The sequence below is a fragment of the Astatotilapia calliptera genome, chromosome 1 (genome assembly GCF_900246225.1).
Source record: "Astatotilapia calliptera chromosome 1, fAstCal1.2, whole genome shotgun sequence".
Classification (NCBI taxonomy): Eukaryota; Metazoa; Chordata; class Actinopteri; order Cichliformes; family Cichlidae; genus Astatotilapia; species Astatotilapia calliptera.
In genome coordinates this window covers 12,509,407-12,529,013 of record NC_039302.1, presented here as the reverse complement: position 1 = coordinate 12,529,013, position 19,607 = coordinate 12,509,407, and the positions used below count along the sequence as shown (strand labels likewise).

General features: G+C 40.7%; 2 protein-coding genes across 4 annotated transcripts in view; both read right to left on the bottom strand.

Moving 5' to 3' along the window:
• The window catches only part of ly75 (lymphocyte antigen 75), a 32,784-nt gene extending 26,641 nt beyond the window's left edge, over window positions 1–6,143 (bottom strand). The window contains exons 1-6 of the mRNA XM_026164751.1: window positions 5,782–6,143; window positions 4,031–4,402; window positions 2,531–2,704; window positions 1,879–2,040; window positions 741–860; window positions 4–144 (exon numbers count right to left, since the gene is read on the bottom strand). Of these exons, the coding sequence (XP_026020536.1) occupies window positions 4–144; window positions 741–860; window positions 1,879–2,040; window positions 2,531–2,704; window positions 4,031–4,402; window positions 5,782–5,878 (1,066 nt within the window). The 5' untranslated portion in view covers window positions 5,879–6,143. The remainder of the gene's footprint in view (window positions 1–3; window positions 145–740; window positions 861–1,878; window positions 2,041–2,530; window positions 2,705–4,030; window positions 4,403–5,781) is intronic.
• A 1,301-nt stretch (window positions 6,144–7,444) lies between these two features.
• Window positions 7,445–19,607, bottom strand: part of pla2r1 (phospholipase A2 receptor 1) — a 31,581-nt gene continuing 19,418 nt past the window's right edge. For 2 of the 3 annotated variants that reach the window (XM_026164690.1, XM_026164697.1), the window contains 10 exons: window positions 17,867–17,984; window positions 17,611–17,750; window positions 16,701–16,842; window positions 16,284–16,519; window positions 12,163–12,355; window positions 11,903–12,037; window positions 10,828–10,950; window positions 10,576–10,752; window positions 8,584–8,619; window positions 7,445–8,342 (listed from right to left, as the gene is read on the bottom strand). In XM_026164690.1, coding sequence (XP_026020475.1) covers window positions 8,125–8,342; window positions 8,584–8,619; window positions 10,576–10,752; window positions 10,828–10,950; window positions 11,903–12,037; window positions 12,163–12,355; window positions 16,284–16,519; window positions 16,701–16,842; window positions 17,611–17,750; window positions 17,867–17,984 — 1,518 coding nt within the window. In that variant the 3' untranslated portion in view covers window positions 7,445–8,124. Of the gene's footprint in view, window positions 8,343–8,583; window positions 8,620–10,575; window positions 10,753–10,827; window positions 10,951–11,902; window positions 12,038–12,162; window positions 12,356–16,283; window positions 16,520–16,700; window positions 16,843–17,610; window positions 17,751–17,866; window positions 17,985–19,607 lie in introns of those variants that run through there. The other variant, XM_026164707.1, reaches the window with a different exon arrangement.

Sequence of the window (19,607 nt, the reverse complement as noted above, 5' to 3'; positions counted from 1 at the left end):
CACCTGTTGTTGTTGTCTCACTGGCATTGACTCTCTTCTTGCAGACGTATGGCAGCCGCCTGTTACACGCCATCGTTTCATAGTTGGTCTTGGAGTTCAGGACTCCACAGTCTGACAGAATGATGATGGAGGTGGAGGGCATTCCTGTTACATATATAACCACACAAATATCAATAAAAATAAACAGTCACTGCGAGAAGGACAAGAGATGTGGGTATCATTCAAAGTTTAGCATATCAACTGTGCTTTACATAGAAGTTCAGAGTTCTCTGATCCAGCACAATCTTGCTGATGAGAGCAATCACAAAGAGTTTATATCAATGGAAAACTAAATGACTGCAATATACTTCATGCTACATTCATGCTTGCTCTCGTTAAGAAGAAATACACATTACAAAAGCTAGCAGGCATTACTCAGTACTGTAAATGGGTCATTCAACAACATTAGCAGTCCCAGTGTCACAGTGTGTGGCACAGTGGGTTTCTTCACAACACTAGTTTCATTGTTTCTCTGACCGACACCAACGCTCCCTTTCATAGACGAGCAGAAACACAGCGTTGATGCAAGATTTGGTGTGGTGAGAGGACCAGGTGTTTCTGGCAAGTGAAACTGTGTTATTCTGGTTTTGTGGAAACAAAGCCTACAAACGAGGCTGCAAAATGAGAACATGTGCAGCACAGTTCTCAGAGAGAATGAGTGGTAAGTAACAGGTGAAAAATACATTCATATTCACTGTTACCTTGTTCCCAGCGTAACATGGAGAGAGGAGAGCCATCTGACCACTGCCATCCTTGAGAAGTATCTAATTGGTGAAGGCCGATCCACATCCTCTCCGGCATTCTGCCAAGGCCGTCCAACACTGCACAATGCAACACCACAGCACACAGGACAAGTAAATGTAATGAAGGAAATTGTAAGTCTAATGCAGTTTCAATCATCAAGTTGGAACTTTGAGCCTCCACAGCTGTTTCATTTACTCTTTAGATGCAATCTCAATTCCAAAAAGATGGCCTGAAGATCACATGCATCCAGTTGCAGGCTGATGATAATAAAGTAAGATTTTGTGAGATTTGCAAACCATTAAATTCAGTTTCTTTAATGTACATTTTACACAGTGCTCCAACTCTTTTGGAAATGGGGTTGTATAGGCGAACATTTTACAGTTCACCCTTTTGTAATCATCCACTGAAAATCCCAAAGAATGACGATTAAGAAGCAAAGGACATAAATAAAACAAATTGAGGAAATGAAAAATATGTGGCTTCTATGACATCATACTTGGAAAATTCAGAAATAAAAAAGTAAGAACAAAAATCCCAGGACTTATTTAGACTGAAAGTTTGCAGTCGTTCACAGATTCTTTTCCTTTCTGTACGTCTCTACTTGTCACACAAGGAACACTAAATAGGAGAAGCAGACTAATAAACTAATAAAAGACAAAGCGATAGAAGGAAGGAGAAAGAAACTTTAAATAAAGTCATTTAGAAATCACCACAGTACAGAAAATATTCACATTACGACAGGATTGTTTTAGAAGGATTAGTTCTGACTGACTAAAGGTAGGAAAAGTGTGTTTCTGTGTGTGTGTTTTTTTATTTCCAGGTTGTGTGACTAATAGTTCAAGACCTTGAGAAGCACAGGCCTGCTCATACAGTGACGATCTGAATCATTTTTCTCATTACTTATTTATACTTCTTTTAAAATCAAAATCTCGAGCATTGCTCATGTCACCATTATTGCAATTTTTTGTTGTAAATGAGACATTTCTGTCACAAAGACAATCTGAATGTACTTATTTTTTTAAACCTTTGTGTTTTTTTAATTGTATTATGGAAGTAGCCGCAGTAATAGAAGTACTAGTAGTAAGTCAGTCTTACAGATTGTAGAATTGAGCTCATCGGGCCCAGAGAAACTAAGCAGATCTGCTCCCTGACTGCGACACGAATCCAGAGCTTCGTGCCAGGTCACCGCACCGTTGGTGACAAACTCATAGCATGAATCGCCGTCTGGACCAGTAAAAAGAGTCTGGCAGCCCTCCTCTGCAAAGTCAAAGACACAACAACAGTATCAGTATCAACAGTTTGTGTTTCATGTAGCTTCGGATATTCAATATTAACAAATAAAAGTGGATTTAAGCTTGGACACATTTATGTGCAACGAGAATGTTTAAGTCATTAATATCATGAACGTGAACTGTTATATTAATATAACAATATACAAAAAGATTATTAGGGTAACTTTTTTAAATAGGGTAAATATTTTGATGTTGATATAAGAATATATTCTTTATATATAACAAGAGTCTAAAGTTATACCGCTACATGTGCTGCAGACAGTGCTAACTATTAATGGAGCTGACCCCGCCCTGTTGGTTAAACTGTGCAACGACATCATTTGGAAATGACCACACAAATTTTTTTTCTGCTTTAAATGCTCTCAAAAATAAATATGTTAGTGGCTTGGTGAATAAAGAAACAGTTAAAAACCATTAAACCATTAAAACTACAAGTAAATAAAAATACAACGTGCCAGGTTTCAGACAGCGTCCCATCTTCTTGTCTTGGTCATAGTCTGAGGAGGTGGCACACCAGGACATTCCAGGGAATTCTGCATCGGGGAGGCATCCATGATACCAGCTGTTATTGTACTTGAAGGGGAACTCACAGGGGCTGCCGGCAGAGTTCCCATCCATGGTATGGATGACTGCACCGAGAGAAGAAGTGAACAAAGTCAAAGATCTATTTCAAGCCCGTGGTAGTCGTTTCATTTCGACGACTCGTAAATCATCTCACAGCAGCGACGGATGAGATGAAATTTGACGCCCTCCTGCAAACACCAAAGCACCTTCTTCGTACCGTAATACACACAATCAAACGTGAGCTTCCAATATAGACAGCTCATCCTACTCCTTAGATCAATTCCTGTATACTGATAAATAAATGAATGTGAAGAAGGGGAGGTTAGGCTTGTTTATAAGCCAACGTCTCCCTTCCTTCCTGCACCCCCAACAAGTCTGTGGAGAAACTGAAATCAAAGACGATGCAAAAATTGTGCTTTGTTTATTGCTTCAGTGACAGAAAGTGACAGAAAAGAAACAAAGTCCCAAGAAAGGAGTCTTGATTCAGTTAAATGCGAAAAGTAGCATGTAAGTGCATCTTCAGCTTAGTCTGCATCATCATTGTGATTGAATTTAATATTCATGCTCTCTGCACTCAAACTAATTTTCCTGTATTGCCACAAAAAGGATCTGAACACATAATAATGGGCCATTTGAAGAAGAACTTCTCTCTAAATGTTACTGCAGACATGAAAAATGACAATAAACAAGATGCTCTTCTGTTTCAAATACGTGGATCAGACGTGGCAGTCGATCAGGTCTGGTTGGTATTGCATCATGTACTTCTAGAGCACCTCCTAAGCTTCAGTGTCCTTAATCAAGAGCTTAAACTGTTTTAATAACACACAGTTATTTAAAATGTTATGGCCAAACATTCGGTCACTACCTGAATATTTCTTTAACCTTGCAGTGTTCGGTGGAATGTGTATCAAAACAGGAATGAACGCAGAAAAGAAAGTAAAAGTCTGCGTTACGGAGCCTTTGCACCTTGCAGACATGCTGCAGACGATTGCACGACCACAACGACAAACAAAAGAAACGGAACAGGCAGACTCTACGTTTTCAGAGCAAGTTTAACACCTGGAATTTGACACCCTGTGTTGTTGCCCAGCGCAAAGAAGCAATAACTGAGAGGCCTGACAACAATTAAGCTGACAGGGCGTGTTTAAAAGGAACCAGAATTTGTATGGTCAGGTGACACAAGAGCCAGAGGTGTAATGTGTTACAAGCCTGGACTGTCTTCACATTTAGTTCAAGAAGTGAACACAACAGAAGCACAAGCTGACTTTAACTAATTTCTTGACAAATTAGTTCCTGAAGCACTATTCAGAAAAAAGAAAGAAAGAAAAGAAAACAGCCAGTCCATGTAAGCAATTCTGTCTCTTAGATAAGAGAAAGGAATCCACACTTACCGCGGTATGGCCTCTGGCAGATGTTGTCTTGGGATTCTCCTCTTACCCAAGTGTCATTAGTTTCCCGACTGAGCGCTACTTTGCCGTTGTTGACCGCCAGGCCCATCTGATAAACAGTGTAAACAACTCCATCCAAACAGCTCCACCATAGCAGGATGTTGGAGCCACAGTCGAACATAGTCAACATCTTGGAATTGACGTCCAGCGCCATGCAGAGCGATGTTCCCACATGGAAGAGCCGTTGACCTGAACCCCACTTCCACTGTTGGGACTTGCTGTTTGAGTTGCAGGTGGCGAGGCTCAGGTTTGCTGAACCCCATGCACTCAGGCATTTCCCTGTGCTCTGGTGCTGAATGGTGAAAGCATCCTCATCTGTGATGACAGGACAGAAAACACAAGTTTAAAGGGGACTTATTACGCTTAGCTTTGCACTTTTAATCCCCAGACGGTGCTAGAGTAGCTTGGCATGAGCGGCAGTTCAAAAATAATCATCATTTATCTTCCTCTGAGTTCATTCCACTTCTCAAGCAATCCATTTCAACGCCCCCTCAACTCCCTTTAAGGCAGCCTTGCTCTGATTGGCTGCCCCTCATCGCTACTGTGTTCCCACACTGTCACCAGTTCTCAGACATAATTAAAGTGAAGATGTTTGCAGCTCTTTATCCTCATTTTTGAACTTAATTCTAGAGTAGCTTTGCACGACTCAGCACAAAATAAAACCTGAAGCCTCTCTAAGCCAACTTTATTCTGATTGGCTGACACTTGTAAAAAAAAAAAAGGTCCGGAAAGCACCTTTAACGAGTTGGATTCCATTCCTTGCATGGAAGTTAACTTACATGTTCACTGTGTCTCACTAAATTTTAACAGCTGTGACAAAAACTTTATTATTTATTCATTTATTTAATCGGGACGTCCCTCGAGATTAACATCTCTTTTTCAAAGGAGACCAAGCCTTTGAACCAGTCTGAAGCGTGACACTTTAGCTCACAGGTTTTAATTGCACACAGGCAGACCTCACCGTTTCAAACTTTGACCTTGTTTCCATGATTAATGTGGGCACGCACCACTTAGAGATCTGAGACTGACACATAAAAAAATGCTATTTAAAAAAAAAATATATATGCAGTGTAAATGCATACCAATACAGCTCTATTAGAGTGAAACTACTCGTTTAAATGAATACATAATAAATATATATACACAAATATCCCCGCACCGAGAATTATTCATTTGACTTCATAAAAGAGTTTCATATTTATGCTGAGAGAGGGGAACTATAAAAGAGGACAGTAGGCGGGGACAAGGTGATCTGGGTAAATGTTTACAGGCTGAAGCTAAAGAACAACTGAGCAGGAATACTATCAGAGTACAGTTTCGACTTGGTGTCACGGCAGTAATATGCCGATATTTTGGCTCTACGGAGCTGCTCGGGAGGGAGGGAAGGATGAGATAGCGATTTCTTTGACCTGTCAGACATAACACTGGGGGGCAAGAAAACAACAAAAAACAAAACAAGCAAACAAAGTAAAAATAATAATAATAAACAAGCATTCATCTAGATAAGCAAACGCCGAGTTTGTATCTCAATCCAAAATCTTGTCAGTTAAAAGTGTTTCGCATCCTAAAAATAAGGTTCGCGCTTTTATGGGAGAAGTTTTTGCTCATTTGCGCCAAGTGAGGAATGAAGACGCGACTTTAATGAGAGTGTGGCAAGTGAACAGAAATGAAAGCAAAGTGTCGGATCTACTCACCTAAACCTGCAGCTGGTGAACCAGTTCCCCAGTGAACAGCTGCCTCCAACAATATCAACAAACAAAGACAAAGAGGCGCTCTGGATAGACTCGGCATGGTCACGACCGAGTCTTTCTGTTATAATCATAAAGCCTCCTCTGAGCGTGGCGCACTTAGTTTAGGCCGGTTGATAACTGAGCTCCAAAGCGAAAGTGATCGCCGACGCCACCCAGTTCTCCCAGTTGAAAGTCTTGTCATCCACTGAGTCCAAGTCAATTTAGCAACAAACTTCCGCTTAACGAATAAAACAACAGCAACGAGAAACCTTTCAGAGGGAGCGTTATGAAATAAACAGCTGCTACGCACGATGGATCAGACTAGCAGACACTACAGGCGCATGCAGAAGGACTCTAATAGAAGTCAAAATTATATATTAAATCTATATGTAAAACCACATCCACATAAAATAAAATATTACAGCTCAGGCCCATGTTTATGCAATAATTATGCAATTTACATAAATATAAAAAGGGGTATTTCCAACATGGTAAGAAATGAAACCAACTCCATTATAAAGCGAAACCCCAAGTCAAATTTGAATTTTATTTATTTATTTTTTACCAAAATCAGTATTATCAGATACAATTAAAAAAATATTAGAACACATTTACATTTAAAAACATATCAAATTACGAGTTTAAAAATGATATTAGGCTATCCCATTTGAGAAACTTTAAATAAAAAATAAAAATAGGACAAAGGAGTAAAACATGTTCCAGAATTATGTTAGAAATTTAAATACTTAGCCAAAAATCGGATATTTTTAAATTACGGTGTTGTTAAAAAAAAAAAAAAAAACCTAAAGAAAAAAGTTGACGTAGTCAACCGTTAAATTTTAATTTGGAAGGTGGTGACGTTCTTCTTCCGGTTTCGCCCTCAAGTACCGTGAACTTTCTGGTTATTTTCTGGCGTCTTCCTTTCACATACCCTGCCCAGAAAGGTATTTCGCACCCACTCGGTTGTTTCCCTGAATAATCGGGCTTTCGGGTGTTTTTTCATCTACTATGAAAGTCCCGTGACAGCTAACAGCTGATCACCTGTCCTTTCATTTCTGTTTATTCTCTATTATTTCACCAGCTTCGTTACCGATAATTACTGCACACACACCGAGACGTTTGTGCGTTTTACAGAGATCAACAAAACACCGGGTGATTATTAAATTATTACTTAAAGGGCACCATGTCAGGAAAAAAGTTTGCCCTCAGGACAGTGAAGAAATTTATCAAGAAATTGTTTCAGGGTGAGATCATAAAACATAACAGATAACATTCAAGGGAAACCGATAGGCACGAATGGTTTCCTTTGATAATAAAAAAGGACAATGACCTTTATGGCCCTACATCATTACTATATCAATAACATTATTCCCCAGGCAGTCTGTAAGGACTCTGATCTCTGTCCCTCACGTCAATCTAAGTTTTTAGATTTCTTTCTGGTAAAAATAGTAATGCCCAAAAGACAAAACATAGTTAAATACGAGATGCACAACCTCACTGTGGTTTCTGCTGGCATCTTTTAAGTTGGCCGTCTAAGAGGAAGTGTGGGTTTAAGGTGATGAAGCAAAGAAAATAACACCAGGCAAATTGAAAGTACAGTAAGTAATAATGAAACTAACAGAAACCATTCAACCAAATTCGATTTATTAAAACACAAATAAAACTGTGCAAAACATATATCCCTCTGTGTTCTTTTCGTCAGCAGCCAGAACCAAGCAAATCCATTCAGTCCCAGTACTTATTTGGTCATGACCAACATACAGCACGTACACATGAGAGAATAAAAAATGACAAAATAAGTAATACTGACAAAATACTGTACCATGCATACAGACCCATCAACAGAAGTCTGAATGAACAAAGCATCATTGTAAAGAATATTTTATCATGAATCGTACTCATGCTTGACAATGAAAGTGACTTTTTGCCCTGAAAAGAAGCCCAAGAGCATGTCTTAAATTATTCTCCTTAACACTGTTTACAAATCATAACAGAATAAATCCCGGATGACATCAAACGGAACCTCTTCAAACAAGTCCAAAGCTCTTTAGCGTCCCTTCTTGGTCTGTGTGATCTCTTAGTCCGTGGCCTTCAAGTGTCTTTGCAAGTGTTTGGTGACCTAAATGGTGCGAGTAAATGAAAACTAGAGACGCGCTCGAAACTGCTTGCCGTCATCATCTCACCACTGTCCTGAGGAGTCAGCATCACAGTTTTACAGTGCAGCGCGGCATCCGTAGCTGACGGTGACAAGGTGACGGAGCACGGGAGGACAGCAGAGGCTTCGAGGAAGAAACAAGTCAACGCGTGCTACTCTCCCGAGGGAGGCTCCAGGTCTGCGATGAGAACGTTTCCATCTGACTCCGTAGCCTGCGAGTCCGTTTGCCTGAAATAAGCGCTGCCGAGCGTGGGGAGCCGCTGGAAACGTCCGGAGCTCCTCTTGTACAGAAACCACATTACCCCTGCCAGCAGGATAAAGATTAGCAACGCTGCCAGCACAGCAGCGGGGATGACACCGTGATGCAAACCTGAAACGCACAACAGCAGCTCTTATGTAGTCGTGCTCTAAATTTAATGTGTGAACCTCTTATTAAATAGCATGCAAAGGGCTTAAACACTGCAGCAGGAATCGCGGTCAGCATGTTTAGCCACATATTTGAGCTTCCAGCTGAACGCGGCCCTGCAACATGAAACAGCGTCCTCACACATATCAAACCTACGGAAAAACATTCAATGTTTTTAAGTTATTTAGCTTGAAATGCACTTTACCATTCAGCGGTTTCACTTCCACCTCAGTATTTCCATCTGGAAAAGAAATGCACAACCGTTTTGAACTCATCAGGTGAGAATATGCAGCAAAGATCAATAAATAGGAAAAGTTTATGCTTTCAAATGTTATGTTACGGTGCAGCAACAATTATCAAAAGAATCAATATGAACATTTGATTTATTTTAGGTCTCAATAATGATTTCTAACCATTTCTATAGAGCTAAATATATAAAACAAACAGACAAACAAAGAAACCTGTGAATCCACCACAATGAACCAGTAAATACAAGTCAGGTGGGATTTAAGCTTTTATGTTGTTTAGTCCATGGTATGACCTCAACATCCAAATGCTGCTGCAGAAATTGAGAGTCATCAGACCAAGCAACATTTTTCCTATTTTCTAACGTCTAATTTTGGTGAACCTGCGCAAACTGTAGCCTGACAGGGGTGGCACCTGGTGTGGTCTTCTGCTGCTGTAACCCTTTGTTGTGTATTCAGAGATGTGCTTGTAACCTGTGGTTATTTGACTTACTGTTGCCTTTTTATAAGTTTGAACAAGTCTGACTACCCTTCTCTGACCTCTGACATCGACAGAGTTTTTCAGTAAGCAAGAGTCTGTTAGTCTCATAAGAAAGGACTTGGGCCCACTATCAGCTAATGTACATCCCCATGTAAAAGATCTTGGTTTCATTTTCGATTCTACCCTCAAGCTGGACAAACAAATAAACTCAGTTGTTTGTGGCATTTTTTTCCAACTCAGGAGCATTTCTAAACTCAAAAATATCATCTAAAGATCTGGAAACCGCTATCCATGCCTTCATATCATCACGTCTTGACTACTGTAACTCTCTCTATTTAGGCATCTGTCACTCAAGCCTGTTCCGCCTGTGTATATGTATACATGTATTTTATGTTCACGTATGTGTGCTTGTGTGTGTATGTGTACACTTTTGTATATGCATGTGCATATGTACACATACATGTATATTTCTACAAACAAGTATATATAAGAGTCTGCCTGTGTGTGTATATATGGATGTGTTACAATGTTTTTTATCTTATCTATTTTTATTTGATTATATTGTCTCTCTGTTCACTTTCACTTTGGCCGACACTTGATGTCCTTTAAATGTGCTATATAAATAAAGCTGACATGACTTGACAAACCATTTTTGCAGAAACCTGCTGCTTGCTATTTGCTCTTTTTAGGGTCATACTCGCTAAAGCCCAGATCCCAGTAGTTAGTCAGCAGTTTCTGAATTACTCAGATTACTCCATCACCATCACCATCAACCATGACACGTTTGAAGTCACTTAAGTCATCTTTCTTCCTCATTCTGATTCTCAGTTTTGAACTTCAGCACGTCTACTTTCCTATATGTATCAAGTTGCTGCCATGTGACTTTCTAATAAGATATTTAAATTCATATATTAATGAATTAAGTGGGCAGTGAGTGTAATGCTCACAGTTTCTACACATGCCTCCTGTGGTAGTGTTCTTTAGGAGCCACAAATTTAGTTTCCAGGCTGTTTATCTGTTTAGAATGAGCACAACCTTCTGCATAGGGTTATAGCACTTTTAACTATCCTGCCTTCCCTGTTTTGAAGTTTGACTTGTCCACGTTGAGAGCATTAAAATGAGCTGCAAACACAGATGAGCATGGATGGATGGATTTCCAAGAGAAAGCAAAATACTTCACCAAATAGTTGCTTGCTTGATTTGTGTTCAGAAGGAGCTGTTTGGCTGCTCTACTGTTTTCACCCAAAACACTGAAAACTGGCTGTCAGTTGGAAAGCCAAAACACTGAGCTGAAAGACGTAGAAATAATATTTAGAGTTTGATTCAAATCTTCCTCCAGCAGAGTGAACAAGGAGTTTACTTTTATGTCTTGTATCTAATCTTCTCTGTACTCCACTTTTGTTATAACGTCAGTTCTTTTATTTTCTTTGTGACTTAGGTGCAGATTTTGGGAGCCTCTGATTCACGTTACCTGAGATGATTTTGCAGATGAAGCCAAGCCGCTCTGTGCACGGTGTAAAGTGCCAAGTACCATCAACTACCCTAGTAGTGACACAGGAATCCTCAGTCAGCAGCTTGGGGTTTGGACCTTTGTGGGGCCAGTTGGTGTACTCCATTGGTGAACCATCTACCCAGGCCATAGAGTCAGCTAAAAGCAGATTCCTCACTTTAATGACACGACATTGTGTTTATCTGATGGTACAGAAAAGCGACTGACTCTTACTGTCAACATTGAAGTGCATCCCCAACCATAAGGTCTGGGGAAGGAGCCTCGATGACCAGAGCTGCTCCATGATGAAACGGTTCTCTGTCTCATCCTCAATGGTCAGGACATCGGAGGTGTTGACTAGTGGGTGACAAAAACAGAAACATGACACACTCACGATAATTAGTGTTGCAAAGGAATGCGAATATGACGAAAATATTTATTTGCTTTCTTACTAAAAGGCAGACGTTTGAATTTAACCTTCATTTTTCAATGCAATATATGAGCAGATACGCTGAGAATGCTAGCCTGACTTAGAAGAGATAGAAGATAGGAAGCAGGGTGAAACAACAACTTGGCTCTGTCCTGTTATAACTGTGAAGTTGGCAGGCGAGAAGAGACGTCTTAAGGAAAAAATCAAAGAAAATACCAGACAAATAACCCGCCGCAAAAAACAAAACAAAACACAGCTTAACTTTACACTTTACTTTTTATTGCTGTGGGTGGATGTTATCTTTGCAGAGAGACAGGCTCGTTGTTTCATCCTGCTTCTGAACTTCTTGCCAAGTTCAGCTAAGCTTCATTAATCTAGGTGCTGCATGTGGTCCTACAGTGCTGTGAAAAAGTATCTCCCCCTTTTCTGATTTCGAGATTTTTTGTCAAACTCGGATGTTTCAGATAAACAAGCACATTTTAATATTAGAGAAAGATAACCCGAGTAAACACAAAATGCAGTTTTAAAATGATGGCTTCAGTTATTAAGGGAAAAAAGCTCTTCAGATCTATTTGTCCCTATTTGAAAAAGTAGTTCCTCTCCTTGGTGAATCATGAATGAACTGGGATTAACCACACTTAATTTCACTAGCCACACCCAGGCCTGATTATTGGCAGACCTGTTGAATCAAGAAATCACTAAAGTAGAACTTGTCTGACAAAGTAAAGCAGGTTAAAGAAACTCAAAAAGCAACACGTCATGTCACAGTCTGAAAAAACAGCTGAGAAATAAGATAATTTACAGCTATCGGTCTGGAAACATTAACAGATAGCAGCTGCGTTGGTAGTGACTGTAAGTCATATCCGACGAATAGCTTACCTTTATTCCTGCAGTGCTCTCTTGACTTCTCAAAACTACGTTTCTCCGCCACGGACTCAAAGCTGTAACAACCATGTCCAAATTTCACCCATGTGGAGGGACACGCCATCACATTCGCGGTTAACGGTTTATTGCCTGCGAGGGACAGCAGGAGAAGGCAGGAAATGGGTATTTTCACACATTCCGCTGTGAACTACAGAAACCAAAAGCTGAATAGATGCAATGTCGGGTGCACGGATTTTCACTGAAGTAGCACCGACTTGGCTTGGAGGGACTTTGGGGAACATGGCACAGGGCTCCTGGCAGCAGTGTTTCACAGTCAGCTCGCCGCCAGCCTCCATTCACGTCCATGTACACGCACTCGCCGGTCTCAAAGTCGTCATCGTCGTCGGCTGCGTCCCAGTGCGTGTACACTGTGTCGCTGCCATCCGACCACTGATAATTGATGCCGCTCTGTAAGGAAGCACAGTCACAAAGTGTCAGTCATGACTTAACTTTAAATAAGAAGCAACCAAAATGTTCCTGCAATCAGTGCTGACGCTCGCGTGGATAAACTGTCATTAGCGCTGGCTTTCTACCAGTGTGTCAGGTGTATTTCTTCAGCCCAACACACATTTTATTCTATATTTTACTGCATAAAACCATCTGTTGTGTTATATATTTAAAAATAAAAAAACTTTATTTAAGGAGATATATGTTTCTGAGGAAGCATCTAGCTACCGGTCAATGTATTACTGACTAAAATTTGCTAATTGAATTTAATTCAATTTCTTTATACAACACCAAATCACAACAACAGGCGCTTGAAGGCGCTTTATACTGTAAGGCAGACCCTACAATAAAAATGAGTAGCTGGCTTATCTTTAACATGAGTAATAAAATACATATAATAGAGGAAATCGGCTCCTCACACACACTGTGTTCATTTGTCTCGACGCTCACGATATTTTACAGTGGCTAGGAAGACTGACGGGAAAACACGTGCCCACGAGATCTCTACATGGGCAACACGCCAACAGAAGTCTCACTAAGGAATAAGACAGTGATATTAACTAGAGTGACGTCCTCTAGTAAACGATAATCAAATGCTTTTGCTTCAACTCCGCTAAATCCCACACACCCAGAAACGTCTAAATATCACTTCCCTTTGTCAGCAGAAGTCCACAGCCTCACCTATCAGGAGTCACAAATCAGATCCCATGACACTGAAACAGGTCCCTTTAATCTGATTGTTCAGACTGTTAGAAAGTAGGAAGTTGGCACACAATGCTATCTCAACTGTGTGACAGCAGTACACTATATATACACCAAGGAGGATATATTTTTTTGGTTGTGTTTACATGTGTGAGGCTCATTCTGGTTGTAAACATAACGGTTTGAAAAGTTTTTAATGCATTCTGCTAAAAGGTATGTAGTGTGGGTTCATGTTAAGAAGCTATTAAAGGTTGGCTTCCATCCACCGAAGTCTTCAAGGCCAACTTAATGATTTATTTAAAACTCACAAAAAGCCTTATAAGTGTGTTGTGTGTAACATATAGAAAGTAGTGCATAAAGATTTAAAATGTCATGTCACACTTGACCTCTGACCTCTCTTTGAGATCAACAGATCAACAGCTTTATAGAGCTATTTGAGACTGTTTCTTACTGCCAATGTGTGTACCGACAACATAGAGGCATACAGAGAATAATGTATGGGGATTCTAAGTATCACGTTTTAGTTTTCCTTCAAATATCATGTCATATTTGATGTCTGATATCACTTTTGCATTTCATGTCTGCCTTTCTTTTAAGCAGATCCCAAGATGCTTTATTTTTTCTGGACTACAAAGATCTTAAAGTACATTTAAAAGGAGCAAGGAAAACAAGGTGAATATATATATGTACAAAAACAAATACTGTTTACTTAAAAGCAAATACTGTCCACTGAGTGAGCTGCCTTGGGAAAGGTTTGCACTCTGAGTGCTTCGTCTGGTGTAATGTCTTCGGTTTATTGCTTATTATTCTGTTAGTGTGCAGCAATAAGGATGTGCTGTCGTTTTGTGTCATCATATGTGGTTGTGCTTTGAGGTTAATACTGATTGTTTCGTTCAGTATTTCATTCTCACTGTTGCTTTCACAACTTGCAACATTTTCATCTGCATGCTTAATGATCTGTAACCTTTTAGTCTTGTCCAAAGAAGTGGACTTTTCTGCAAAAAAACAAAGTGTGCAAGGACAAAGTGAGCTTTGCTGGAAAAGATAATAACATTTAAAAAAAAAAAACCCACCAAAAAACAACAAATGTAAGTTAATTGAAGTTAAATCTTTGAAGTTTTCCTTCTTAATAACAATTAAATTGAATGCATTAAATCTGAAGACAGGAGCTTGGTAGAAATGCTTTTTAACAAAAAATGTACTGCATAACTCTGAACTCTTCACACTGAGGTTTTGCAGACACGTGACCACTAACCATGTGGCGCTAACTTGATGTGTGATGTGTGTAGGATCACGTGAAGATGGCCCCAGTCATACAGGCCTAGAGACTGCTGTGTGACAATCTAGTTGCTAGGGAAAAATGTGTATTCCCCAAACAGCTGACAAAAACCTCCTGGTGATTGTGATTTAGCCTTTAGGCTAACCAGGCGCACATAACCAAGAAAGCCGTTTAGGTATCGGAAGCAGTCTGTGTATGTCCAAAAAGAATTTGTTTAAAGATACACACAGTAATATCTCACACAAACACACTACAGAGGTACAGTGAGGCAAAAAAGTATTTAGTCAGCCACCGATTGTGCAAGTTCCCCCACCTAAAATGATGACAGAGGTCAGTAATTTGCACCAGAGGTACACTTCAACTGTGAGAGACAGAATGTGAAAAAAAAAAATCCATGAATTCACATGGTAGGATTTGTAAAGAATTTATTCGTAAATCAGGGTGGAAAATAAGTATTTGGTCACCTCAAACAAGGAAAATCTCTGGCTCTCACAGACCTGTAACGTCTTCTGTAAGAAGCTTTTCTGTCCCCCACTCGTTACCTGTATGAATGGCACCTGTTTGAACTCATCATCTGTATAAAAGACACCTGTCCACAGCCTCAAACAGTCAGACTCCAAACTCCGCCATGGCCAAGACCAAAGAGCTTTCGAAGGACACCAGGAAAAGTATTGTAGACCTGCACCAGACTGGGAAGAGTGAATCTACAATAGGCAAGCAGCTTGGTGTGAAAAAATCAACTGTGGGAGCAATCATCAGAAAATGGAAGACATACAAGACCACTGATAATCTCCCTCGATCTGGGGCTCCACGCAAGATCTCATCCCGTGGGGTCAAAATGATCATGAGAACGGTGAGCAAAGATCCCAGAACCACACGGGGGGACCTGGTGAATGACCTGCAGAGAGCTGGGACCAAAGTAACAAAGGTCACCATCAGTAACACACTACAACGGCAGGGAATCAAATCCCGCAGTGCCAGACGTGTTCCGCTGCTGAAGCCAGTGCATGTCCAGGCCCGTCTGAAGTTTGCCAGAGAGCACATGGATGATACAGCAGAGGATTGGGAGAATGTCATGTGGTCAGATGAAACCAAAGTAGAACTTTTTGGTATAAACTCAACTCGTCGTGTTTGGAGGAAGAAGAATACTGAGTTGCATCCCAAGAACACCATACCTACTGTGAAGCATGGGGGTGGAAACATCATGCTATGGGGCTGTTTTTCTGCCAAGGGGACAGGACGACTGATCCGTGTTAAGGACAGAATGAATGGGGCCATGTATCGTGAGATTTTGAGCCAAAACCTCCTTCCATCAGTGAGAACTTTGAAGATGAAACGAGGCTGGGTCTTCCAACATGACAATGATCCAAAACACACCGCCCGGGCAACAAAGGAGTGGCTCCGTAAGAAGCATTTGAAAGTCCTGGAGTGGCCTAGCCAGTCTCCAGACCTCAACCCCATAGAAAATCTGTGGCGGGAGTTGAAAGTCCGTGTTGCTCGGCGACAGCCCCAATACATCACTGCTCTCGAGAAGATCTGCATGGAGGAATGGGCCAAAATACCAGCTACTGTGTGTGCAAACCTGGTAAAGACCTATAGTAAACGTTTGACCTCTGTTATTGCCAACAAAGGTTATGTTACAAAGTATTGAGTTGTATTTGTGTTATTGACCAAATGCTTATTTTCCACCCTGATTTACGAATAAATTCTTTACAAATCCTACCATGTGGATTCATGGATTTTTTTTTTCACATTCTGTCTCTCACAGTTGAAGTGTACCTCTGGTGCAAATTACTGACCTCTGTCATCATTTTAGGTGGGGGAACTTGCACAATCAGTGGCTGACTAAATACTTTTTTGCCCCACTGTATACAGTACATAACAGATAAGAGGATAGAAGGTACATACGTCTACACTGTACAGTCCAATCCAGTGCGGCGCTCCCAATCTATTGACAAGGAAAGTAAGGAAAGCCTGGTGGTAGGCATCTGTAACGCTCACAAGGTCAGAATCATGGCCTTTGCACTTATTCATCGCGTCGTACCAGCTCAGGTTGCCAGTCACAACCTTGTAGTTGCGGTTCCTGTACTCAATAATTTCTGGGAGAAGGTGGTGATACGAGTGGGTGGGGCGTTTGGATGGATCTGTGACAAGAAAGCAGGGAGGAGTGTGGGGAGAACTCAAGGTTCAGCATGATGGATTAGTTCATACACAGCTAATGGATCGCTAATTAGCTTTGCCATCCATCCATCCATCCATCCATCCATCCAAACCTTCAGAGCAAAAAACCAAAAACCAAAGATAGAGAACCTGAGGGAGCCTTACCTTGAGGTTTCTGACATACAAAGCCATACCCGCTCTCGCTGCACTTCTCGTCGTACCACTTCCCCGTCAGGTGGAAGTTGTGGTTGTTGGACAGGACAGTACACAGAGGCTCATCAGTATATCCTTGGAGCCACGTGTCTTCCTGAGAACATAAAGAACCACTACTAAAGAACTACTGACAATAGCACATTTATTAGCATGTGTCACCTCTGTTCACGACAAGCTCGTTTCAGGAACAATGAATCACTACCTCCCAGTTGACTGCCCCAGAATCACCTGATTTTCTTTAATACGATAACTTTAGTATATTTAATAAAGTCAAACAAAATTTTAGACTTAAACTATGAAAATGTCACGACTTGAGCCCAAAAACTGCAATCAAATCAACTTTATTCATACTCCAAGTGTCTAAAGCCAAAGTAATGAGATGAACGAATACATTTTGCACAGCTTTAATGAATTATTCTTTTTTTTGTATTCTTCTTCTGGCTGCTCCCTTTAGGGCTGCCATCATCTCACTCTTTCCCCTCATCCTCCTCTATCAGACCAGCAGTCTACACGTCTTCTTTCACTACATCTATTACTCTTCTCTGTGGTTTTCCTCCTTTCCTAATTGGCTGGCAGCTCCATATTCAACATCCTTTCTCCGCTATCCTTCCTCTGCACATGCCCAAATCATCTGTGCCTTCCTTCAAATCTCTGCACTGGAAGGGCCAGTTTTACAGCAGTGGGAGGTGCTATTTCTCCTTATCTAATATAAAATGACTGTAACTTGGATGTACTAAGCTCTCACAGGACAAAAAGCAAGGTACTTCCTACATATTCACACAGTCACAAGCTCATATATTAAGAATATGTTAGCAGTTCTAGCAGTTAATAAAGTGAACTTCAGGTATTTTCTACAGCTTACATTGAGAGGGTTCTTTGGTTCTACTGGAGACCAGTTGGTGTAGCTGACTGGCCTCCCATTGGTCCATTTCATGGTGTCCTCATCTCTCAACCCAATCCACACACCTACAGCGCTTCCCTGGAGAAACATGGTGATGAAGGCTACAGAAATGATGACATGACAGGAAAAAAAGTGGAAATAAAGCTGTTTGTCTTCTCAGGCAGTGATTGTGCAGCGAATCATTGACACATGGTTGTGCAGTTCACTAAGACTCTACCTTGTTCAATCTCATCTTCTATGGCAACTAGCGAGCCTTGAAAAGAAGAGCAGATGGACTGGGCATCTTTCCAACTCTTTCCCTCTTTTGGACTGGTAGGGAGGTGAAGCAGGAGACACTGCCAACACACACAACCACACACACAAAACATGAATGCAAATCCCAGATCACTGACAGGACTGTTGTTTGGAGTGTGCACGACTCAAAGATACAGAAGTCAAAGCATGTAGGAGGGAGGAGGTAATGCAACCACAATGTTACTGGTTAACAAAAAGGGAAAGTTTCAGCAACAAGAGCTCTGCTTCTTGATTCAATTTGAGAGAAATCTGGTCGCGTTACACGAGGAAATGACAGCGTCTCTGTTGTATTTTGAAAGCAGTTAAGGTTTCTCTGACTAAGGAGTTCAAGCCCCATTAACTATGAACCAAAAGGTTGAGTCTCTTTGTTATTATCGTGTTTCTCTCCCTTCTAGTACTGTGCAAAAGTCTTAAGCCTCTCTCACCTCTCATTTTTTTGGAGTTTTCGAGGAAAGTAGGAAATAATTGCAGCAATTTTTTAAATGCATAAACATACATGGAATTATAGCATATAAGGCAAAAAAAATAAGAAAGGCAACAATTAGATACTTTCCAGATGGCATTAGATGTTGGATCAAACTCCAACGCTACTTTTCTGCCTTCATAATTGCATTAATTTTGACAACATTCCCAACATCCCTGTCTGAAATCCAGTCCAGTCTCCACCGTGTTTTACAGATGCCACCAGATGTTACAGATGTTGTACCTCTCCTGATCTTCTGTGTAAACACTGAAATTTGGATTCACTTCATCAGTCCAGTTCTTGTGTAATCTGGCATACCTCAGCCTTTTCTCCATGTTTCCCTTCCTTAGGAATGGCTTCTTGACAGCCACCCTTCCACTGATAACATTTCTGCTGAAGCTTCAGTGAAAAGTAGATGGATGAACTGAAGGGTCAGATGCATCTCTCAGATCCTGTGTCAAGTCTTTACCAGAATTTTTCCTATTGCATTTATTTCAAAATAATCGTTTCGATGATGCCAAAAAATCCACAATTTAAACAATCATTCATCATCGATTGATATGGCTTCATGTGAGCATGTGCTGGTTCTTGTGAGGTTGATGCAGCTCGAGTGCTGTCAGGGTGGGGGGGGGGGGGGAAGCTGCTCTTTAAAAACACAACAGTCCAGAAACAGTGAATGGAAACACAAACATCCTACTTTAAACCCAAATGCAGCTGGGAATTTAGAGGAAGCACAGACGGTAAAATGAGCCACTTTTGCGCAGTTTGCTCTTCGTAATAATAATGTGGTAGCAGTGTCGAGTAGTGTGCAATACACAGATTGTCAACAGATGCAAACATTTTATTTCCTACACACCTAACACAGTTTATTAATAAGATATACTGTACATATTACTTAACAGTGAACAGTTACAGATTGCTGAGGTGACTGAACTGGCAGATTGCCCGGTTCCTCTGTGATTAGGGCGGTGACAGCAGGTTTGCTTCGAGAGGCAGTAACTGCCAAAGCAGATGATTTACTGAAAAGAGCGACTATTATTTCCTGCCTTTCATGTTCGCTGTAGCGGTTTTTACTCGGTGTTCGAGGGTGTTTAGGCTACTTGTGGGAAATACTTGCACACATTTGGTTTTGGTATCCCTGCCAGCATCTGTGAGCTCTTCTAGTAAACGAAATGCATTTGTAGAGAAGTGGCTAAAGTGC